Genomic DNA, 25,841 nt, shown 5'->3' with positions numbered 1-25,841 from the left:
TCAGGTACTTGCATGGCTTCCTCATCCTCATCCTCATCGTCATCCTCCTCCTCCTCCTCCTCCTGTTCGTCATCTGCATCTTCTACATCATTATCACCAGCCACTTTCACCGACCGCAGGTGAGTCTTCCACTACCAGGTGCTGCTGCCTCTTGATGACTAAGTTATGCAGCATGCAGCACACAACAGTGAACTGGCCGACACCCTCCGGGGAGTACAGCAAGTAGCCTCCGGATTGGTCCAGGCATCGGAAATGTTGTTTCAATATGCCAATGGTCCTCTCAATGCTGCTACGCATTGCAATGTGCGACATGTTGTATTGACGGTCAGCTTCCGTCCGGGTTACATGTAGGGGCATTATGACCCAGGAGCAAGACGGTAGCCTTTGTCTCCCAGTAGCCAGCTATGCCCTTCTGGCTGCTGCTGAAACATGGCAGATAAAACGCAGTCACGTAGGATGAACACATCATGGGTGCTGCCAGGGTATCTTGCATCGACTGACATGATATGATGCATGTCGTCACACATGAGATGCACATTAAGTGGAAGCCTTTTCTGTTCCTGTACATCTGGAAATCCTTCAAAGGTGCTCAGAAAGCTTTTACAGATATATAAAATGTAAAAGAGTGACTAAAGTAAATGTTGGTCCCTTAGAAGATGAGAAGGGGGATTTAATAATGGGAAATGTGGAAATGGCTGAGACCTTAAACAATTATTTTGCTTTGGTCTTCACAGTGGAAGACACAGAAACCATGCCAGAAATTGCTGGTCACAGGAATGTGGGAAGGGAGGACCTGGAGACAATCACTATCACTAGGGGGGGGTAGTGCTGGACAGGGTAATGGGACTCAAGGTAGACAAGTCCCCTGGTCCTGATGAAATGCATCCCAGGGTATTAAAAGAGATGGCGGAAGTTATAGCAGATGCATTCGTTAAAATCTACCAAAATTCTCTGGACTCTGGGGAGGTACCAGCGGATTGGAAAGCAGCTAATGTAACCCCTCTGTTTAAAAAAGGGGGCAGACAATAGGCCGGTTAGTTTAACATCTGTAGTGGGGAAAATGCTTGAAACTATCATTAAGGAAGAAATAGCGGGACATCTAGATAGGAATAGTGCAATCAAGCAGATGCAGCATGGATTCATGAAGGGGAAATCATGTTTAACTAATTTACTGGAATTCTTTGAGGATATAATGAGCATGGTGGATAGAGGTGTACCGATGGATGTGGTGTATTTAGATTTTCAAAAGACATTCGATAAGGTGCCACACAAAAGGTTACTGCAGAAGATAAAGGTACGCGGTGTCAGTGGAAATGTATTAGCATGGATAGAAAATTGGCTGGCTAACAGAAAACAGAGTCGGGATAAATGGGTCCTTTTCGGGTTGGAAATCGGTGGTTAGTGGTGTGCCACAGGGATCGGTGCTGGGACCACAACTGTTTACAATATACATAGATGACCTGGAAGAGGGGACGGAGTGTAGTGTAACAAAATTTGAAGATGCCACAAAGATTAGTGGGAAAGCGGGTTGTGTAGAGGACACAGAGAGGCTGCAAAGAGATTTAGATAGGTTAAGCCAATGGGATAAGGTTTGGCAGATGGAATACAATGTCGGAAAGTGTGAGGTCATCCACCTTGGGGAAAAAAACAGTGAAAGGGAATATGATTTGAATGGGGAGAAATTACAACATGCTGCTGTGCAGAGGGACCTGGGGGTCCTTGTGCATGAATCCCAAAAAGTTAGTTTGCAGGTGCAGCAGGTAATCAGGAAGGCGAATGGAATGTTGGCCTTCATTGCGAGAGGGATGGAGTACAAAAGCAGGGAGGTCCTTCTGCAACTGTATAGGGTATTGGTGAGGCCGCACCTGGAGTCCTGCGTGCAGTTTTGGTCACCTTACTTAAGGAAGGATATACTAGCTTTGGAGGGGGTACAGAGACGATTCACTAGGTTGATTCCGGAGATGAGGGGGTTACCTTATGATGATAGATTGAGTAGACTGGGTCTTTACTCGTTGGAGTTCAGAAGGATGAGGGGTGATCTTATAGAAACATTAAAAATAATGAAAGGGATAGACAAAATAGAGGCAGAAAGGGATGTTTCCACTGGTTGGGGAGACTAGAACTAGGGGGCACAGCCTCAAAATATGGGGGAGCCAATTTAAAACCAAGTTGAGAAGGAATTTCTTCTCCCAGAGGGTTGTGAATCTGTGGAATTTTCTGCCCAAGGAAGCAGTTGAGGCTAGCTCTTTGAATGTATTCAAGTCACAGATAGATAGATTTTTAACCAATAAGGGAATTAAGGGTTATGGGGAGCGGGCGGGTAAGTGGAGCTGAGTCCACAAGATCGGCCATGATCTTGTTGAATGGCGGAGCAGGCTCGAGGGGCTAGATGGCCTACTCCTGTTCCTAATTCTTATGTTCTTACGTTCTTATTATTTGGAACCTTTAATTATAATACTGCCTTGAAAACACTATCTAGAGAACGTCTCCCAATGTCTCTGAACATAAATACCTAACCTGGCGTGCTTCTGAGCTGTACCAATCAGGAAGTGCCCAGGATCAATCGTGCTGAAAAGACTGATCTAAGCCAAGGAGGCACTATGGGTGCTATAACTGACCTTAGCACCCGTGTGCTAAAGGAAAGGATAAAAATTCAGAGTTCCTGCTTCTGATTGGATGTGGATATTGGGTGAGGGCAAGATTGGGTCTGGCTGTGGTGTCCCTACATGTCAAATAACCTACGATCACTCACTATGTTGTATTCACAGAGAGTAGATACTTACACACGGTACCAGAGGGCTGACATACCTCTTGAATGCTCTCTGCACTCAATGACATCATCTGAACCACATCTGTTAGATCCTGCACCTCAGGAGAGCGCCATCGAGCTCTCCTTCTTCTCCTCATCCTGGGTGTGGCTCGCATCTCAACACTGGGACCCACAACCTCAGAAGGTGTGAAACCATGGGATGTCCCACCAACACTCAAACCACTTGTCATGGAAGGGGCTGTCACCTCCATGAGCGGCACCTCCTCCAAAGTCCGTACAACAGTGGGAGCTTCATCCAGCTCCATCCCCTCACCCTCACCCCCATGTTCTTGGTCTGAAGGGTTGGATTGGAAGATGTTCTACTCTTCAGGCTCATCTTCGTCTGAATCTTCTGCATCATCAGGGTTGGCCTCAAGTCCTGCAAAATATAACAGAACAGCCAAATGGTTAACAGCAGAGGAGGGGGCAGGATGGGTGGCATGAGTAGGCTCATACATCGCAGGCCAGGCAGCAGGCTGATTTGAAGGACCATGATGAATTTGCAGGACTTACCCTCTCCCTCGAGTGTGGGCCCAGCTTGTGCAGTACTGATTGCTTTTTTCCAAGCAGGACCCATCAAAGCAGCGACCCTCTCTTCCAAGGGTGTCAGTGGCTGCAGATTTGCCGGACCTCCTTCTGTTCGAGTTCTTTCCCTTTTATTATGTGCCACCTTCTTCTGCAAAGATGAAAAGGCAACTGTTTAGAGAGGGTGTCTTTCTGCTGGGTGACACATATACAGGTGGTCACATTTACAATTGCAATTGTAATTCCATTGAATAAATGAAAATATTACTTACACTAACTACTTGACCAAGGTCCTGCCATTTCTTTTTACACTGGCCTCCAGATCTCGTGGTGGTCACCACTGCGCAGTAATCTTCTGCAACATGGTTCCAACGTTTCTTAATTTCTTTGGGTGGAACTTTTATGTGGCCTCTGCTGGCGTCCAGCTCCTGCCATCTGTTCTCAATCACAGTAACTAGTGCCTCCACTTCATCCTGTAAGAAATTCTTGGTCCTTGCACCACGTTGCATCTTGTACTGTTGCAGCTCCGATTTTTCCAATGCTCTCGCACAGCACTTCTTCTCACGCACACAACTGGCTCTTTAAAAATGGCCGATTGCCAAATCCGAACTGTACTGAGCATGCGCGTCCATTGGAACGGCCTCAAAAACGTAACTTTTTCCCCCCGCGCATACGCAGAAGGTGCGGCTTTGTTTTTCGGCGCAGACAGCAGGCCCCACCTCATGAGGTGACTGGACAAACTGCACGGCCCCAAATTCGAATTATACATCGGGGAAACTTTGGCAAAATATTTCTGCCACATTTCTGGCCTAGAAAAATGCGCGGAACTCTGGCAATATGCCAGAAAACGGGCTTGGGAGAAATTGAATCCCATATGATTTGGAACCTTTAATTATAATACTGCCTTGAAAACACTATCTAGAGAAGGTCTCCCAATGTCTCTGAACATAAATACTCAACCTGGCATGCTTCTGAGCTGTACCGATCAGGAAGGGCCCAGGATCAATCGTGCTGAAAAGACTGATCTAAGCTAAGGAGGCAGTATGGGTGCTATAACTGAGCTTAGTACCCATGTGCTAAAGAAAAGGATAAAAATTCAGAGTTCCTGCTTCTGATTGGATGTGGATATTGGGTGAGGGCAAGATGGGGCCTAGTTGTGGTGTCCCTACATGTCAAATAACCTACGATCACTCACTATGTTGTATTCACACACAGAGAGTAGATACTTACACACGGTACCAGAGGGCTGACATACCTGTAAACTGTACTCCACTGTGAGCCAGAGCCTTCATTCGGCAAGGGGAAAACTGGCAAAAAAATGTAAGCCCTGGTTTTAACTCCCTCCCAAAACGACTGCAAATGGAGCGTGTTGGACGGGCTTTATATCCTTCGCATTAGTGGATGCACGTCAGCCCCTCACCACAGGCAGGCAAGGGCCTCATAAATATTCAAAGGTTGGGGTCCAATAACATTACAAAAAGGTTCAAAATCATTTAAAAGTTTCCACAGGTTCAGCCAGCTATGTGGGAACCCATTAAAGTTCGCCTTGCAACAGTTGCAGCCGATATGAAGTTGAAGCAGTGCGAAACTATCTCCACCAGGTGATCTCACAGTGCTCTTTAAACTTAGTTCAGGCAGCTGCATGACCAGGTCCTAGCCCAGCTACTGTATCGATGCAAGGCAACAACTACATTGCATCAATGCAAACTGTGTAGTATTACTGGGTACTCACTTCATGTAGTATTATTGGCTGGCATTTTTGCAGAATGCCTCTTGAAAATAGGTAGGAAAAGAAAGTGACCTAAATTAAACTGACAGAATACATAGTCAACTGTAACAGTGGGAATGAAAATCAGACAGTTTCTATAACGGGCGGCAGATCTGCAACATTAGGTTTATGCCCTGGTGACAAATTGTAATTCTACCCCGATGAATAGACTCACTTGCAGACTATCTTGTCTTCAGCATTAAATGTTGCGTTGATGATGACAAAATCTGCTCCTCCCATTAAGGTTCCTGATTGAGGAGATACTCGCAGGCAGAATTTCCAGTAATCCGAGCAACATCTTTCCAATGATTCGCAAGTCACATGACAGGAACAGTTAGCCAGGTTTTGTCCGCAATTGTTTTCACACAAATTCTGAGCATCTAGAAATTAAAAATAAAATGGAATCTAATTTCATTCACTGGTCACATGTTCAAGCTTTAATCATATACTTTCAAGTAACCTAATTGCTAATCTAAGGAGCGGCGTGTGGCGGCACTGCAAGGTACAGCACGAGCCAGTCCGGGAGGACGACAGCTGTGAAGGGGGCGACTGGATTGGACGTCACGATAATCCAGGTTGCTGATTGGGAGTGTGGGCAGGTACAGCAGGAGCAGCCAGAGATTGTAGAGCGATGTGATCAGGGCCCAGGAGAGGTGTGAGTTCGGGGCCCAGAAGAGGCATGGGCCCAGGGGCAGCACGGGCCAGCCCACACTGCGATATGCAGCAACGCTGATCTCCAGTTGTCTTGGTTAATCCTTGCCACTGGACCTAGCTCTGTCAAGCCCGTGGGTTGGCTGGTGTGCAACGGCCATCACACATTAAAAAAATCCATGCACAGGCAACTTCCACCCTTCAAGATGTAGTTCGGGATCTGGAACTCATCCCTTTTTGGTGTGGAAGCAAGTCATCCTCGATAACGAGGGACCACCTAAGAAGGAGAAGAAGGAATGACAGAACAGGCTGAAGGGGTTGAGTGGCCTACTCCTGTTCCTATGTGCTTATAAGTCCCAGGCACACATCCCCATTTAGAAGACAATCATTCCACTCACTCTATTGCTTTCTACATCGCATGCAATAGTGACCATCTTTCTTTCAATTTAAAAGAATTGAACACCTAGCTTCTGATTGAGTAACTTCTACTCATTGGAATAAAAGTCCATCAGAACAGCAGCAAAATATCACACAGCAAACACACCAATAGAAATGTAATGAATTTGGATCAGTGCTCTCATTCTCGACATCTCACACTCATTCATGCTGCTAGTCGCCTCCATTTTGAAATGAAAAGTTTACACAGTTGCTCCGCCTCTCTTGGCGTGACTTGGATAAATGGGCATTTTAAAGAAATGCTAAATTACGAAGTGAATGAGATTGTTAGAATACTGAAACCCATCAGTTGCACAAAAAGCATGAGATAGCTTTATCAGGATTGGTCAAAGCCCTTGATCATCATTTATTACTGTGCTGCTGATTGCAAATGCTACCTCCTTGTTTAAAAAACGGGTGAAGGTTAAACCTGGCAATTACAGGCCAGTCAGTTTAATGCTGTCGGTGAGAAAGCTTTTAGAAACAATAATCCGGGATAAAATTAACAGCACTTGGACAAGCATGGACAAATAAAGGAGTGGCAGCACAGATTTGTTAAGGGCAAATTGAGCTTTTTGATGAAGTAATGGAGAGGATGGATGAGGGCACTGCAGTTGATGTGTATATGGACTTTCAAAAGGCGTTTGAAAAAGTACCAAAATTGAAGTCCATGGGTTAAAATGGCAGTCACAGCATGGATACAAAATTAGCTAAGGGATAGAAAACAGAGAGCTAGGAACACAGGAACAGGAGTAGGCCATTTAGCCCCCGAGCCTGTTCCACCATTCAGTGAGTTTATGGCTGGTCTGCGACCTAACTCCATAACCTGCCTTTGCCCCATATCCCTTAATACCTTTGGTTAACAAAAATCTATCAACCGCAGATTTAAAATTAGCAACTGATCTAGCATCAACAGCCATTTACAGGAGAGAGTTGCAAACTTCTACCACCCTTTGTGTGTAGAGGTGTTTCCTAATTTCACTCCTGAAAAGTCTGGCTCCAATGTTTAGATATGCTCCATAGTCCTAGGGCCGAAATTCAGTACCCCTGGAAAGCTGGTGCTCCCCCATCTTTTTGGGGCCATTAGCACCAACATTTTTGGGGGGCTGAGCCACCCCATATTCAGCTCCAAAAGTGAACAAATAGGTTCCAATGCTAATGAACCCTTCCAAAGTGGATTTTTCAACAGTGTGGCTGTCTTAATTTGAGCGTTATCACCACTGAGAAATTCAACATGCAGGTAAGGGTTTCTAATGAGTCAGCTGCTCCCTGGCCTTTTTAAAGGCCTGGGTTTGCAGTAAGGCCCTGTGGGGGAAGGAGGTTGGAAGGATGGCTGGTGTAAGAAGTGCAAGGAGAGCCAACAGGTTCACTGATATGGAGCTGGAGACACTGATGGACGGTGCAGAGGACAGAAGAAGAATACTGTTTCCTGACATGGGGAGACCTGGCAGACCGCCAGTACATAATGCATGGAGGAAGTTTGCAGGGGAGGTATCAGGCACCTCCATATATGTGAGGATGCACCCTCGCAGGAGTGTGCTGGCCAGTCTGCACCCGGCCCTTCCAGAGTGGCGATGGGTCGATGCCTCCTAGCTCTGGGGCGACGGGGATCCTCCTCCTCCTGCTACGCCTCCTCCTCCTCCTCAGGTGGTACTGCTGGCTCGACCTCCAGTGGCTGTCCCCTCATGATGGCCAGGTTGTGCAGCATGCAGCAGACCACGATGATTATGGAGACCCATTGAGGAGAGTACTGCAAGGTGCCACCAGAGCGGTCCAGGCACCGGAACCTCTGCTTAAGGATGCCTATGCACTGCTTGATGATGCACCTGGTGGCACAATGAGCATCATTGTATGCACGCTCTGGCACTGTCCTGGTGTTCTGCAGTGGAGTGAGCAGCCATGTGTACAGGGAATATCCCTTGTCCCCAAGCAGCCAACCGCAATCCTGATTCAGGCCGGTGAAGACGGCGGGCACACTGGTCTGACACAAAATGAACGAATCATGGCTGCTGCCTCCCTTGCCCGCTGCCTGTCTGCAAGGTGCTGACGGAGACGCCTTCTCCTGCGTGCTGCCCTGCTTCTGAGCAGGTGTACCAGGTGGCACCCTCCTAACACTCCTCCCATCCTCAGGGTGAACTTTGCCAAGCAGGTCTCTGCAGCCCACAGGACTCTACTAAAGAGTCAGACCTGAAAGTTGTACAAGAGTATGTGCAAGCCTCTGAGCAGCACTCAGCAGGTTGAATGGAGCCAAAACAATTAATAAAACTATTAAGAGATAAATACAGTGGATGCTGTAATCTTAAATAAAAACACTAATAATTAATAAAATTATTAAAAGTAAATACAGTGAATGGAATCTTAGCCTTTATTGCTAAGGGGTGGAATACAAAAGCAGGGAAGTCTTGCTACAGTTATACAGGATATTGGTGAGGCCACAGCTGGAATACTGCATACAATTTTGGTTTCCATATTTAAAAAAGGATATACTTGCTTTGGAGGCAGTTCACAGAAGGTTCACTAGGTTGATTCCGGAGATGAGCGGGTTGACTTATGAGGAAAGGTTGAGTAGGTTGGGCCTCTACTCATTGGAATTCAGAAGAATGAGAGGTGATCTTATCAAAAGGTATAAGATTATGAAGGGGCTTGACAAGGTGGATGTTTCCACTGATAGGGGAGACTAGAACAAGGGGGCATAATCTTAGAATAAAGGGTCGTCCATTTAAAACTGAGATGAGGAGGAATTTCTTCTCTCAGAGGGTTGTAAATCTGTGGAATTCATTGCCTCAAAGAGCTGTGGAAGCTGGGTCATTGAATAAATTTAAAACAGAGATAGACAGTTTCTTAACCAATAAGGGAATAAGGGGTTATGGGGAGTGGGCAGGGAAGTGGACCTAAGTCCATGATCAGATTAGCCATGATTGTATTAAATGGCAGAGCAGGCTTGAGGGGCCATATGGCCTACTCCTGTTCCTATTTCTTATGTACTTATAGTTAGGGCATCTGCAATGTGCTCACCTACTTCCTTTAAAACCCTGGAATGGAAACCGTCTGGCCTTGGGGATTTGTCACTCTTTGGTGCCGTTATTTCCTTCATTACTGTTATTTTGCTTACATTAATTTGGTTAAGTCCCTGTCCCTTATTCACTATTAGTCTCCTCGGGATTTTCTCTACTGTAAGTACTGACGCAAAATTATTCAACATGTCCGCTATTTCCTTATCATTGACGATATCACCGTTATCAGTTTTCAAGGGGGCAACATTGCTCCTGAATACCCTCTTTTTCCGAATATAATTGTAAAAAGATTTTGGGTTGATTTTGATATCCTTTGCAAGTTTATTTTCATACTCCTTTTTGCAGCTCTTACAATCTGTTTTGTCACCCTTTGCTGTTTTTTGTATCTTTCCCACTCACCAGAATCGGTGCGATTTTTTGCATTTTTGGATGCTTTTTCTTTTAGTTTTATGTTGTCTCTTTCCTCTTTAGACATCCAATACTGTTTTCTTGGCAAGTAGAGCTTTTACTCCTTAGGGGTATAAACTGGTTCTGTATCACATTAAATTATTTTTTGAACACCTCCCACTGATTGTCTGTCATTTTACCCATTAACAGATTTGCCCAGTTTACTGTGGACAGTCTCTGTCTCATCGCATTGAAGTCATCCTTACCTAAATCTAAAATCTTAGTAGCTGTATTGCGTTTCTCCCTTTCAAACACTATGTTGAACTCGATCATGTTATGATTGATATCAGATAAATATTCACGCACTGTTAGGCTGTTAACTAAATCTGGCTCATTACTCATTACTAAATCTAATATGGCATGCCTCCTTGTTGGTTCTAGGATATATTGTTGCAGAAAACTATCACGGACACACTCAAGAAATTCACTACCTTTCTGGCATGTGCTAGTCTGCTATCCCAATCTATATGAGTTGTGGTGAATGGCTATTTTCTGGACTGGAGGGAGATATACAGTGGTGTTCCCCAGGGTTCCGTACTTGGAACACTGCTGTTTTTGATATACATTAATGACTTGGACACGGGGATATAGAGCACAATTTCAAAATTTTCAGATGACAAAACTTGGAATTGTAGTATACAGTGGAAAAGAAAGTAATATATTTCAAGAGAACATAGACAGGCTGGTGGAATGACATATGGTAGATGAAATTCAATGCAGAAAAATGTGAGGTGATACATTTTGGTAGGAAGAATGAAGAGAGACAATACATGCTAAATGGTACAATTTTAAAGGGGGTGCAAGAACAGAGAGACCTGGGGTGTTTATCCACAAATCTTTGAAGGTGGCAGGACAGGTTAACAAAGCAGTTAATAAAGCATATGGGATCCTTGGCTTTATAAATAGTGACATAAAGCACAAAAGCCAGGAAGCTATGCTAAACCTATATAAAACATTAGTTCAGCCCCAGCTGGAGTACTGTATCCAATTCTGGGCACCACACTTTAGAAAGGATGTGAAGGTTTTGGAGAGGGTACAGAAGAGATTTACTAGAATGGTTCCAGGGATGAGGAATTACAGTTACGTGGATAGACTGGAGAAACTAAGGTTGTTCTCCTTAGAGCAGAGAAATTAATAACCAGGAATTATGGAAAGTACAGAAGAGAATTGAAAAAGTTAATAAATGAGGCAAAGAGAGAGTACGAGAAAAGATGAGATGGCAACATTAAACTGACCCCTAAAACATTTTATAAACATATAAAGTGTAAGTGGAGCGCAGGCCCGCATTTCTGAACTCCTTGCTTCAGTGCGGTCTGGAGATCGAAAGGTTAAAAGACACACACACACACACACACACACGGAATCTTGGAGAGCTGCAAGCAGAGAGTTTGTTTAGTATGAATGTCTAATTAAAAGACCCGATCTTGCCTTCATTACAACTGAGTGTGTGCGTAATTCGACGTTTAAAGCAAAAAAGCGAAAAGAGCGAGACAGCCGTTACAACAACCTGGTCCAGATGGAATGCATCCCAGGTTGCTGAAAGAAGCAAAGGTAGAAATAGCAGAGGCATTGGTCACAATCTTTCAATCCTCATTGAAAACAGGAGTAGTGCTGGAGGGTTGCTAATGTTATGCCACTATTCAAGAAAGGGGAGGGAGATAAACCAGGAAACTACAGGCTAGTCAGCCTAACATTGGTGGATAAGTTTTTGGAAACTATTATCAGGGACAAAATAAACTTTCATTTGTAAGTCCTTTGATGGCCCACAACACTCTGGGGACTAAGCAGCCTTTATCTGGCTACAGATACATCCTGTGTTCCCTGGCATGCATAAATGACCTTTGGAATGGAAGTACTGGGGCACATCCCTTTAAGTAACGCCCCACCAGGTGCCAGCTGGTTTGTTCAAACCTCAGCTCCCTGTTGCTGTCAGTGTGAGGCGGTAAGGCGAGGGGGCGCTGCTGAAGTTTGCAGATCAGACGCTAACTGTTGTCGCCGGCGCTATGGGACCGGCGAATGTGACGTGCGACGTAGGATTCGCCCCGCCGCGCGCTACTGCCTGAGCACACAGTTAGCGCCCCTCCCCCACCCCGCCCCAGGCGCCAATGCTAAGCAGCTGAATCTCCCACCCATTGTTACTTACTGCCTCTCTTACTTTACTAGAGAAATAAAAGAGAGTGAGGAGAATGACAAAGTGAGCCAGATGAGAGCTTCCGACCATTCAGAGTCAATGTTGAAGAAATCTAGTTTGGAAAAAGAGAGACTCGAGCAGAAGAGTAAGGAACATTAAAACGAGAGAACTGCAGGTGACTGAAATGAATGAAAACAGCTCCAAATTCAGCTGGGCATTGTGAGTTACAATCTGCAACCATCACACTTCATTTGTAACTAAATTGATAGTCCCTCCACAATCTGGTTGTTACATAGATCTGAAGATCTGCTATCACAATTTAGTCTACTATAAAATAATCTGTGGCTAGGAACCAGAGGCAATAAGGAGTATCAACAGTGGTTGGGTACAATCAAGTACTTATTGGGGTATGTCTTCTTGAGTTCAATTACCACAAATAAAAGCATTAAGACATATCTTTATATAAAGACTTATCAGTTACCTCAAGAATTGTCCCGGAAACTACAATCATGTTGAGAGAAAGGTATAAACTGCTGTTTAAATATTAAATTATGTTAATCATAAGCTCCATTCATAGTATCTTTCCTCCACACCAATCTGAGCACTCAAATAAAAAGAGCATTCTCTTTGCTGTGCACAAGTCCAGCCAAACCTTTAACTATCTTTTCATGGCACAGCACCAATAGATGGGGTTCCAGGCAATAGCATTACATCTAATGTCCAGCACAGAAACAGGCCTTTTGCCTAACAGGTCCATGACTGTGTTTATGCTCCACACAAGCCTCCTCCCACTCCTCTTCATCTCATCCCATCAGCACATCCTTCTATTTCTTTCTCCCTCATGTGTTTATCTAGCTTCCCCTTAAATGTATCTATGCTATTCGCCTCAACTACTCCTTGTGGTAGCAAGTTCCACATTCTCACCACTCTCTAGGTAAAGATAGCAGATCTCAAGGTTTTCAGCTTGTGGTAGATTGGAGATGCGCATGTGAGGGCATGTACAAAAGGCACAATATCCAGTTCAGATACAACAGGATCCTATTATTACACACCCAGGTTACACTAGCATATGGTTGGATATTGGGTCGTATGGGTGTACTCCTGAACAAAAAACACAGAGACCATTTACAGGAATGACCGCTACCACTGAGCCTGAGGGAATATTTAAGGCAGGCCTGAAATTTGTAACAGGAACATAGGAATGTGCAGTACCGAAAAATAATCCGCAGTCCATAACCTTAAAATTGAAGTGAATTCAAGAAAAATATTCTTCACACAAAATGTGGCAAGGATTTGAAACAGACTGCCTAGGAATCAATTGAGTGGTTTTAAAAGACGACTAAAAAAAGTTAACTTCTTAGGAACTAAGGGTATTTAGGGATTTGAAAAGAGAGCAGGAAACTGGGACTAAAGAGATCTTCCATGGCCAATAAAATGATCAGGCTCATGGATTAAATATTGGCGCTGAATTCGCAGCCCCTACGGGCGTGTACAAGGTGCGCACGCGTCCATAGGGGCTCCGCAAGTTCCGGGTTTAGGCATGCGAAGCCTAAACCGGGAACTTTTGATCTGTCAAGAATCCTTTCGACAAATCGCATGCATCCGAAGATAAAGGGCCACCACAGGCAGAGAGTTGGGCTATTTGCCCAACTTCAACCCACTGAATGCCCTTGAAACTGACTTTTAAAGAACAGAAAAATAAATTCTCAATAATTTAAACATTTAAAATCCTGTTAAATAAGGTAAGTTTATTTTTAGACCCTTTAATATATGTAACTTTATTTTTCAAAAAGTTAAATTTTTGTTTTAAATAATTAATGTAATTTTGATTAATTTTAAATGTGATGTTTTTTTAATTTATTTTAAGTGCTTGTGTGTTTTTGGGGCATTCCCATTCATACTTATGGTGAGTTCCGTATATTACATTACAACAGTGACTACACTCCAAAAGTACTTCATTGGCTGTAAAGCACTTTGAGATGTCCGGTGGTCGTGAAAGTAGGATCCCCTACTTTGATTGGTTGGGCCGACCCACATGATCCCCAGGATACATACGGAGTATTCAAGTCCCTGTGATACGGGGGCCTCTATGCAGGCCTTTGCATAGAGGCCCAGGACCACAAGTCTCCGTACCTCCTGGACCACCAGGTCAATTCGTAGAAACTTTTCAGGTCAGAGGCATCCGCCCGAGGGAACCCTCTGACCGTAATTTCTGGGCCATTGAATATACTCCTGTTCCTATGTTTTAAAATGTAGTTTACTCGAGTCAAATATATTAATGGGAGATTAATAGGACACAATTATAGGCATCTGTATGCAAGCAGTAAGGGTAACAAGTAACATGGCAAAAAGAAAATTACGAGAAAAACAAGGGGAGACTAAAAAACGAAAGAAAGAAATTTAAAACAAGACAAATGAAGGCATGAAGGAAATTGAGCTTAGCATTGAGTCGAGCTACCCACCCTCACCAGCATACTTAATTTGTAACTACACCGATAGTCACCCCATGTGGGAGAGGGAACCAACCTTGATCAGGTTACCACACAGATTTGCTATCAGAGTAATCTATTATAAAGTAGGCCATGGCCAAGGACTAGTGGCAATAATGATTTTGCAGCAGTTTGGTCCAATGAAGTGCCAGCATTGGTATGACTTCTCGGGTTCAATTGGCGCAAGTAAACACATTAAGACATAGATTTATGTAAAGACTTACCTTTTCAAGTTAACAGTTATCTGCAATTGTTCTTGAGCAAAACACATAAAGGACTGTTTGAATATTACATTTTGTTAATCATAAGCTCCATTTACACTCAATCCATAGCACTTACTTGGTACACCAATCTGAGCACTCAGATAAAGTTATAAAAACACATTTTATTGTTAAAAACCCTCCCCACTATGGTAAGTTTATTTTAAAGCATAATTTAAAAAATGTTTTAAAAATCGGGAAAATATTTTTTTTTAAATACATTAGTAACTTTAATTTAAATTAATAAAAATATGTTGTGCATTCTTTCTATCTTTTATTAGTGTTTTTGGGGTGTTTCTCATTCATAGTAATAGGAGTTTCGTAAGTCTGAAACTCCTATTACTATGAATGAGAATATACTGCACCTGATTGGCTGCCCAGAGCCATGTGACTCCAGCTCCAGGCCTGCGCATGTCCTGATGTGCATGCGCTGCGAAGCACAATCAGGAGAGGCCTCCGGACTGGGATCTTGCGTGGCCACAGCAGCTTCTGGTAGGTGGGCATCTTTTTTCTAAAATCTATCCGAACGCCCGCAGGAAGGAAAAAACGGGCTTTCTGGGCCAACGTCTTTGTTGTACACAGATCAAGCCAAGCCTTAATAATGACGTTCATGGCACATCACAAATGGATGGGTTCCAGACAAGACCATTAGCTTGTTGTAGCATGGAGGGAATTTTTACAGTAAAGAGCAAGTGGGTTTGGGAGTAGGTGGGTGGTTAAAAGTGCTGACATTGACAGCATGTTGAGAAGTCAGCTCCAAGCCGCCAACTTCTACATTTAAATGGAGCACGTTCGGCTGCTTTGGAAAACCCCCCACCCCCCGAGAGAGAGAGAGGAGAGAGAGAGAGAGAGAGAGAAAGAGAAAGAGGCGAGTTGCCAATGTAAATATGTTAAGAGGTAATTAACAGCTTTTAACAGGGGTTTTCACATTTATATGTAGGTAGACGGGTTTCCCAGGCTTCCTGCACCTCGCTAGTGAAAGCAAAGAGAGAGTACAGCGGCAATTGAGGGGGCTGAACAAATGACAGGCGGAAAGTCCCATAACTGTTTCCTTGCCTAAGTGAAAGGCTTTTGCTCCCAGTACTTGTTCTGAGAATTTTCTTTTAGTACTTTGGAGATGATTTCTACTACTTTGGAGGTTTGTGTGTCTGATCTTCACTTTCCATCTGTCATACATCAGATCAGCATGGTTGCCGCTTGTGCTGTTTCACCTTGGACCTCAGTTGAGGACCAAGATGAGCAGCAACACCACCACCAGCAGGAGCAGCCTTCTCACTGACCTGCCGCTCCACAGGAGAGGGGTTGAGCACAGAGGTGCAGCTCGCAGGAGGCGATACCCGCCACACAGGGTATACAGGCAGAGGATAAGCTTCCTTGGCATGTCCAAACACCAGTGCTTCAGGAGGCTCAGGGTATCGCGTCAGGTTGTGGCAGACATTTGCAGTCTGCTGGAACAAGACCTGCTGCCAACTGGACCTGGTTGACATGCTTTACCAGGCTGTCAAAGTGACCACCGCCTTCAAATTTTTTGCCTCCATCTCCTTCCAGGCATCTGCAAGTGACATTCGTAGGATTTTGCAGTCGACCACTCACAAATGCATTACACAGGTGACCGATGTCATGATTGCCAGGGCAGGCAATTATCTGCGCTTTGCCTCCGATGAAGCCAGTCAGAATGAGTGGGCGCTCAAGTTAGCAGCTCTGGCTGGCTTCCAACAGGTGTAGGGCATCATTGACTGCCCACTTGTGGCAACCACCCAGGAGTGCTTGTGATCCAGAAGGGCTTTCACTCCACGAATGCGCAGCTCGTCTGCAATCACAAAAAGATAATTATGCAGGTGTGTGGAAGATTCCCATGGAGCTGCCATGGCGCATTCATCCTGCGCCAGTCCACCCTCACGGAGCTCTTCACACCTCTGAACAGACGAACCGGCTGGCTGCTGGGAGACTAGCGCTATCGACTTAAAACACAGCTGTTGACACCCAGAATGAGCCCAAGCAATGAGACTCAAGTGCACTACAATCAAAGCCATATGACGACAAAATATGTCATTGAGCAAGTCATCGGCATGCTGAGGATGCGCATCAGGTGCCTTGATAAATCTGCAAGCACCCTTCAATACACACCAGCAAGGAGGAGCAAGGTGCAGAACCTCTTCAGAGGAAGTACAGGAAGAGGAATGGCATGTGACCATGGCACCAGCAGCAGTGCACAGTGCTGCCTGAGATGCCTGGAATGGACTCATAATGGCAAGATTTAGTCAGGTTGCAGCACTGCCACGTTTGATGCTCCAGGCAGGTGGCCACTGTTTCCATAGACAAACACATCAGAGCAAAGGCCTGCAACATCATGCCACTCGTGCTTGAGACAGACTCGTCCATTCTCTCGGCAAAAGATCCAGGTGCGGCTGGAAAGCCTGCCAGAACCTCCCACGTGTTTTGCTGTTGCTCCAGAATTAGCCTCTTTGTCAACGGCCCCCAAGGTTCAGCATCTGCGTCCAGCTGAGCAGAGCTTGGAGCATCCTGTGTATTCCCTCCGATGAGTACTCTCCACTTTTTTCCTTGTCTCCACCATCTGCTCTTGCTCACGTGATGTGAGAGACATCATGTTACCTGTCTGTTAGCTATCTGTCTCACTGGTGCATGGTCTGCATGAGTTCAGCGACAATGCACCCAGAGAGTGAGTGACCTCCTCTGATGAATCATCATCCTCCTCCAACACCACTACCTGCGGAACACTTAGTGGGCCTTTGGGAGATTAAAGACATGAATGAGAACTGTCACGGTAAGAATGTTTCAAGAGAACATTATGCACATGAACATATTTCATTGGCTGCTGACATCCAGTCAACATGAGTGAGTGCTGTATGCCATGTGGCTGTGTGATATTTAATTCTGTCACCAGGTAGCTGGGAGGCCACATCTCTCCATCGCCAGGTATGTCGACACTCGGCTTATCTCAGCGTAACCGCCTCTGCAGCTGTCAGTGTGTGGATGACTGGAGGGCCACCTCTGGTTCTCTGCCTATCCCTGGGGTTCTGTAGTCTCTTCTCCCGCAAGGAGGGAAACAAGAGACCTTTGAGTGAGAGTCATGGAATGAGTAGAATGGATAGATGGACAATATTTGTTGAGGGTGTCTATGAGGGAGAGGCATGATATTACATTAAGATGAGGTTGAATGTCAGTGGTGGATGGTCAGATGTAAGGAAGTGCATAGACAGAGAGGGATGGGTGCATCTGCAAGGTAGGTTGGTGTGAGAAGTGATGTGCAGGAGTAGGCTTGGGAAGGCAGAGTGAGGGGATTGGGGTGACATGCACATCAGGATATAGTTGAATGTGCCATTTTACATACCTTTCCTATCCTCATAAAGAGTCCAATTTTGGCCATGACTTGCTCCAATTTTTTTGGAGTAAGTTGGTTTTTCTGGCGCAAGTTAAAAAACGCCATTTTCTCCAATCAACTTGCTCCAGAGTAACTCAGTTAGGTACGATTTTTTTTTAGTTCAGGTTTTTTTTTCCAACAGGGTGCGTTCCCAGCCACTTACGCCAGTTTTGGCCATTTAGGCAATTCTGGCCAGCTAAAAGTTACTCCAAATCCACTTAGGTCAGCTTATGTGGCCAGCTCTGAAAAACCTTGCGGGATAGTTAAGAAATCGGAGCAGGTAAGTAAGTAAGGACCTGTATCCAAGCACCATGCACCAAATATTGTAAATAAAAGTTGAAATAACTCAATAAAAATAAAGAACTCAGGTAAACAATTGAATAACAAATAAATAATTGTAGTAAATCCTATCTTGAATTGAACTCGGCTGGGGAAGGCAGCGGACCGGCCTATACGGGAGGCCATTCGGCCTGGGAAAGAGGCGGCCGGCAAAGACACATCGGGAGGCTGAAGGGGGGGGGGACTCAATTCTCTAATACAAAACAGAAGACCCGCTGGATCTGATAAACAATAAGCTACAATGTTGCTTTTTGATTCTATCTGGGCGGGTGGGCAGCGATTGTTGTTGTACTTATTGATTTTCCTCACTTCTCCACTAACAGCAGCCCGATTCTACTACGTATGCGCGGTCAGTTAAAAGTGCAGTTCTCACTCACTCACCCACCCACCCACTGACCCGATTCTACAACGCAAGCGCGATCACGGCAAATCCCGATGCTACTGCGCAGGTCCAGCGTCCCGGCACTATTTCCAGCGAGGGACGCTGGCTCAGCCCATAGACCTAGTCGCCACTCCACGTCAGCAGCTAGAAGACCTAGGACAGCGGCCAAAATCGGCCCGAAGATTTTTGGCGCACCTCTGGTAAGTACGCCAGAAATCTCTTGTGTCCAAAATTGAGCCCTAAGTCATTAATCAAATTCTGACACTGTATCCAGGAGTGTGGCACCACACTCCTGCCACTGACATCCTCAGCGATCTCCAGCCATGCCTTCTTGGACTCTGAGGCTGTTTTCTTCCTCTCATCAGCAGGGAACAGTATTTCCCTCTGGGCCTTTCTACACCACCACATCAGCTCTATGTAGGCATAATTGAATCGAGGTGCAGCCTTGGCACATTGTGAGTCCATTCTTGCTTCCTCTGTTTCCCCTACCTCCACAATCCTTCAACTGTTACCTTTGCAGTGTTCCTTTTAAATACTTCAGCTGAATTAGATCCATGTGTGTCATCATCATGCCCGCTTGTACTAATTGGTCAAGAAACCCAGAAGACATGCAAATGCAATGGCTGGGTTAAAAAGCCGCTGCCAGACAGGCTGCAACTGGCCACCACCCCTGCCCCCGCTCCCAGCGGGTCAGCAGGTGAAAGTTTCATTGGGAAAGGATTTTATGTTGCTTTCGTTCTGGGAAACAAATAATAAACATTGGGGCCGAAATTGCTCCTTTCCTAAAGGCCTGTTACCGCCAGAAATCAGCGGCCATGCTGCGCAGTGGAATGGCCGCCGATTGTTCATGGAATGGCCCCACTTTGAAAATTCCGCTCCTGCGGTATCCCGGCGGTGACCCACTCCCCGCACTACCGCTCCGCTGCTGCTGATCCATCCTAAGTGCATCATCAGAGCGCGCACCACTGATGTTCCCTCCCGATCACAACATTCCGCAGAGAAAATCTTGCCGCCGCTCGGTGCCACCAGCTGCTTTTCCTGCTGGTGCACTGTGCCTGGAGTTCTTCTAAAATGGCGGTGTGGCTGCCACTAAAGAGGAGGACCTACTGCTGCAGACGGCATCTTAATTTTTTTTGTCGGCCGACTGCCATGTCGGGTGCCAGGTTGCTGGCCCGGCCGAAACCTTCCCTGGTGGCCCAGTAGACTGAACTTCAAAAATTGCGCAGGCTTGCCCCTTTAAGTAAAAGGGGAGAGACGTGGTGACCCCCCCAGTGCGATGACATCATCAGCTTTACGCTGATGAGTGACGTCAGCGGACACTCCGCCCGTTCCCCACTTCCGTCCCTCTAGACTGCGAACTTCCTCTCACCGCCGCACTTCCGCCCCCATTATGACCGACTTCCGGGCCGTTGGGTAAAAAAGGCCAAAGAGCGGAATTTCACTCAAGAGGCCACCGCATCCACTGCGCTGATAAAAACATCTGAAACAAGGAAAGTGCGCTGCGTTTTCGGTGGGGTCAATTTCGGCCCCATTCAGTTTATGGGCGGCTCAGTACAAGGCAGTTGTACACATTTTAGGGCAAGGATATACTTTCTGTCCAATATAACATGTATATGGCCTGAAACTGAGCAGTAGAGTTATAGCGTGTGAATAATTACTGTGTTCATCCTTGCCCGATATTTTGGTGGGGACTTTAACCCATTTATTTTAATGTATTAAGCATTTGTACACTTTAATGCCACAGTATGATTTCAAGGCCAGTGGGTTTTAAGTTTAGTTTAGTTGACTCTACTTCAAGTTAAACCATGATAGGGGGTGCAGGTTCAAATTGGGCAAAGGCAAATTTAGGACTGATGTCAGCAAGCTCTTCTTCATGTAACGGGTGATCAACAATTGGAATGGACTTCTGGGTATGGCAATGGAGGCAAAAATGTTGGAATCATTTAAGAAACAGTTGGATGTCGGAATGGGAGCACTGTAGGTTTTTTTAGATGGGTGAGCTAAGGTCAGGTGACTGGCCTTCCTCATCCATATTTATCTAGTGATTGGACACAGTTCACTTGACCATGACATAGTAAAATAAAAAAATAAAGACTTGCATTTATATAGCGTCTTTCATGACCTCAGGACGTCCCAAGCGCTTTACTGCCAATTAAGTACTTTTGAAGTGTAGTCACTGTTGTGATGTAGACAAAAAGTTTCCCTCACAGTTCCTACCAGGACCACTTTGCGTTCTCTTTTGGACTCCTCTGGATGGAAAATGCCAGGCAATAGTGCAGCAGTTCACTGACAAACATCAATGGCTATCTGACGCAAGTAGATTTCAAGTTAATATCATCTTAGCATTGCAAGTTACTGCTTACCCCTATTTGTTAACTACATTGATTGTCACCCCATAATCAGATTATCACTTAGATCCAAAGATCTAATATCAAAAGTTATCGACTATAAAATAATCCTTGGCCTAGAGGCAATAATGATACTTAATGCTTGAAATATGAACTATTTTCATCACTGTTGCCTCAGTCCCACAGTTAATTGTCTCAGGAAAAGACAGGTTCTGATTCTACACACTATAGCCCCAGGGCTGTCAGAACTAAGATCAATAATTTGTTGCAACAATGTGCTTTGAACTAAGCATGCTGGAGATTAGATTACAATTGTTAGAATTTTGTTAACGTATCCACAATTACTATTAGATATAGGTGACCTTGGACACATATCCTTACGAAAAAAACTAAACTTAGATTTTCAGAGGGGAAGAGCAATGTAGGAGGGAGGTAGTTTATTACAGGTACAACAGTGTTGCAATTCCATTTCCCACAGCAATCACTATCCTGGCTTCTCTGCACAAGATTTATGTCAATTTATGTTGAATTCTGATCACTGTGGGCTGTGAGCACCAACACGACTCCAGAAGATCAGAGGGATGTTTGGGGGAAAGCACAGGGTGAGACTCACAGCAATGATAGTTAAGGGTTAGCAATGGTGCTGGCCGGGAGAGTTGTAGCATTGCTGCCTCTGAAACTAATGGGTTAAAGGACTACTCCAAACAGCTCTGTCTAGCTTAGCTGAGATTTCCTGTCCCTGAATTCTGGGCTGACATCCAGCAGAGTACTTGTATCTGATAAGAGCGGAGATCCCTCCATCCTGCGCTCCCAATCGAGTGCTCAGGCCTCTGAATACTAGATTGACTTCTAGCGAGGTACTCGTGTCCGATGGGAGTGGAGTGGTAAACCCCCCATCCCGTTCCATCATATCTAGCCAGTTAGCCTCCCACTCCGGTCAGGCTAACGACCAGTCCACATAAAACGGGGTATTTGTTACAGGAACAACTCAGATCATGATCTGCTGGATGTAAAGGCAGTGGAAGATATGGGTTACCTCATGTGCTGCTAGGCATGGAAGAGAAAAAGAGACGCTGGACTCTCGTCAGCAGTGGCATGAGTGGAGTGGCAATAGGAACAGCTGGATAACACCCATATTGCAATTAATTCTTGTGCCCCGATACAAGAGATAGTGAATAACACCCACAGCGATCCCTCTAGCACTTTTACAGCTCCAACAGCGCAGATACAACAACAATGTGCATTTATGTAGCGCCTTTAATGGAATAAAAAGTCCCAAGGTGCTTCACATGATATTATCAGACAAAATTTGACACCGACTCAAAAAAAGAGATATTAGGACAGGTGACCAAAAGCTAGGTCAAAGAGGCAGGTTTTCAGGAGCGACAGGAGGAGAGAGGGGTAGAAAGACGGAGCGGTTTAGTGGGGTTATTCCAGAGCTTAGGACCCAGGCAGCTGAAGGCATGGCTGCCAATGGTAGAGCGATGGAAATTGGGAATGCACAAGAGGCCAGAATTGGAGAAGTGCAGAGATCTCAGAGAGTTGTAGAGCTGGAGGAGGTTACAGAGATAGGGAGGGGTGAGGCCAAGGAGGGATTTGAACACAAGGAAAATCGAGGCGTTTAATAGAGGGCCCTTCTGTATCTTCTGCAGATAGTCAATTGGCTATACAGCTAGATCAGTGCTACCTCACTTCTCTCATTGCTGTGATGATACCTTGTAATGTTCATGTTCTTTAAGCTCATGAAGAGTAAGCCTGACCTGGCATAAAACACTTACTCAGCTCCTCATTAATAACATTAACAAGGACTTAATGTTAAAATTCAGCCTTTTCCCCTCATTTTGCATTAATTTTGTGAATTAGAACAGCACTAAGCATCGAGGAATTGGCAGTTTCTACCTACATTCCACTAACTTTCACCTATGTCTACCTTTCCACAAAAACTAGCAACGGTACAAAGAAAATAATGAAGAAATATATGAATTTGTAGAGAGGAAGCACTAGAATATGAGGAATAATTCATTGGGTGACATTGGGAAGAAAGGTTGCAAGGTTCCCTGACATCACAGGTTGAATTATTTCCCTGTATCGCAGTTCTCAGCTTGATAACTCTCTTTACCCCACCTATTTCTGTAAGGCAATAACAGAATGAAAAATGCCAGTGTAATTAATCATTATTATCATAGATAGAAATATTGCTAATGCTCATGACTTCATTTTACCATAGGTCACATGACATCATTATGTTTGAATTACAAAATAAACAACTGTAAATAACACACCTCCTCTCAGACCACAATAATTCCCCAAATACAGGATAAAATGTAAATGTAAAAATCAATTTGCCATCCAAACCAGTGCCACAAATAAATGGTTCTGTTCTTTGCGAAAGTACCATTTTGAAACTGCTGGTTACAAAGTTATTTTATTCGGGACAGTTATGTTTGCAGAGTCAGCAGAATAGATTTTTAACTTGGCCTCTTGGTGTAAAATTAGAGTTGGCCATCCATTATAGGAATCCGTCCTATTTGCATTACACCTGAAACCAATGGCCAATGTAGAACACCAATTTCACGGCCAGGCAATAAGTTGCAAATCTATCTCACCAAGTCGAGTCCAGCTCATGCTCTACCACATTGTTAAAGGAGAATTAATCTCTCTATGAAAAATTCTGGATTGACTAGGTTGGTTGGCAATGCCCATATAGACAAGGAAGGCTGGACACTTATGTGATCCCTGCTGGAAAGTGTATGTATATGGAAATTGGGTGAAACAGGATCAGACTCAGCTGTGATGCCCATCACAGTTCTCCCAGTGCCTGCTGACTCAATAGCCGTGGCTATTTTACATCTGAGTCAGGTGGTCATGGTTTCAAGCCCCAGTCCAGGATTTGAGGACACAATCCTGGCTGGCACTCCAGTGCATTACTCAGAGGGCTGGATTTTCGCCGTGATTTGACCCTCCACGGCGAAAACCCGGTCGGCGGGATCTTCGGGTACCTCTTTGCGGCGGTGTTTTCAAGTACCGCCAGGGAGAGGTGCGTCAACGTGAAACAAGATGCAATGCCACAGATTGCGTTACCGTCATACTTTCGGCACTCTTTGCTACGCCCAGAACACCGACAGGGTCAAACCTGTCGGTGCAGCCCTGCCAGCAGCGGTAAGAATGAAGACCTGCAAAAAAGTTAAGTTAATCTTTTGGCCCCACATTGGTGGCCTTACCGCCCAATGCCACCTGCTGCTGCCGAGTTTTGCTGCCATTTTCCTCTCACTCCCAGTTTCCATTTGGGCTGGAGTGGGCGGGCGGGGAGCACTGCCAGAAACTGCCCGTTGATGTCCTCGGGCGGCCAAGTCACATAAGTGGCCTCCCGCCCGCCGAGATGCCAGATTGGTGCCGGTGGGAGTTGGCGCCAGCAGGGGGAAGGACCGTTGCTTGGAGGCTGTTCTTACCCTGACAGTAGGTATGAAGACCTGCAAAAGAAGGTTGGTGAACATCTTTTAATTTTTTTTTTACAGTGACTTACCTGGATGGGGTCCCCTGAAGGTGTTCCAGTGATTTTTTTTTGTGATGTTTTTGCTTTTCAGGTCTTCCACCCTCCCTTGACCTGACTCCATCCTCAGTGGCACTTGGGCGGCAAGCTCACTTACCGCCGAGATTGACAGCTCCCACCCGCTGCCGCCCAGTTTGACGGCTTAAACCGTTATTTTGCCGCCAGGCGGTACTACCACCTCTTTTAGACGAATCTTTCAGGCAAAGTACCGCCCGGTCTCTCGGCGGTCCTTTGGGTGGGCCTTGCAGCTCATGAAAACCGGGGCCAAAATTTTAAAATTATTTTTCAGCGATTTAGTAGGTGAATGTTTTGTGAATGTTTTTTTGAATGTTTTTTGCAATTCTTTTTGGTTTGTTTTTCCCCGCTCCCAAGGCCTCTCTCGCAACTCTACCGGCCTCGGACTAAAGTTGCCGAAACCGATGCAGACGTAAAGGCCGAAAGTTAGGCCTAAAAACTACCGTTTTCACCGAAAACCGAAAATCCAGCCCAGAGAGTCCTTGGGAGTCTGTGGGAGATGCCTTCTTTTGAATGAGACATTAAACCGAGGTCTTGCCTGTCCTCTCTGGTGGATTTAAAATATCTTGTGGCACGATTTAAACAGGAGAAGGGGAATTCCCTCAGTGTTCTGGCTGACATTTATCCCTCAACCAACATCACTAAAACAGATTATCTAGTCATTTATCTCATTGCTTTATTCTGTACAAATTGTCTGTCATGTTTCCCTACATTACAACAATGGCCACACTTCAAAAGTAATGAATTGGCTGTGAAGTGCTTGGGGATGTCCTGAGGTCGTGAAAGGTGCAAGATAAATGCAAGTTATTTCTTTCTATCTGAGTTCCACACATAGAATGGTCAGTGGATGAGGCATAGGATGGTGGCTGCCGCTGTTGGACCCCCAGCACAAGTCAACATGTTCAGAACAGAGAGCAGAAAGAAATTACAATTGTAAAATTTGATGGGAAACAATACCTAAGGGGAAGAAGTGGTTTCAAGTTTAAGTGGTCTCTCTGTAAAGCTTCTGAAACAAAAAAACATGGTTATTGTTTCACCGGTTTGTGCAGCGAAATTACAACTCTTACAGTGACAGCACAGCGTGCCAAAGACCTGTCGTGTCAAACCTGCTAATGGACACTGACATATGAGGATGGTCTGTTAACAGTATTAAGCCCAGATTGGCATCTCTCCCTATTCTAGATGCAAGTTCCAGAGTTCTAAATAGAATAAACTTAACGGAAAAAAATTCTGTTCCAAATGGAAATTGTGTAGAAAGTTTTAAATCACAGCTAGAGAGCAAAAGCCATCTTTAGT

General features: G+C 45.0%; 1 protein-coding gene across 2 annotated transcripts in view; it reads right to left on the bottom strand.

Annotated features, from left to right (window-relative positions):
• susd2 (sushi domain containing 2) overlaps positions 1-25,841 on the bottom strand; it is a 158,292-nt gene that overhangs the window by 119,588 nt on the left and 12,863 nt on the right. For both annotated transcript variants that reach the window (XM_070887679.1, XM_070887680.1), the window contains exon 3: positions 5,278-5,482. In XM_070887679.1, the coding sequence (XP_070743780.1) occupies positions 5,278-5,482 (205 nt within the window). The remainder of the gene's footprint in view (positions 1-5,277; positions 5,483-25,841) is intronic.

The sequence above is a fragment of the Pristiophorus japonicus genome, chromosome 8 (genome assembly GCF_044704955.1).
Source record: "Pristiophorus japonicus isolate sPriJap1 chromosome 8, sPriJap1.hap1, whole genome shotgun sequence".
In the NCBI taxonomy this organism is placed as follows: domain Eukaryota; kingdom Metazoa; phylum Chordata; class Chondrichthyes; family Pristiophoridae; genus Pristiophorus; species Pristiophorus japonicus.
This window is presented reverse-complemented; position numbering and strand designations above follow the sequence as displayed.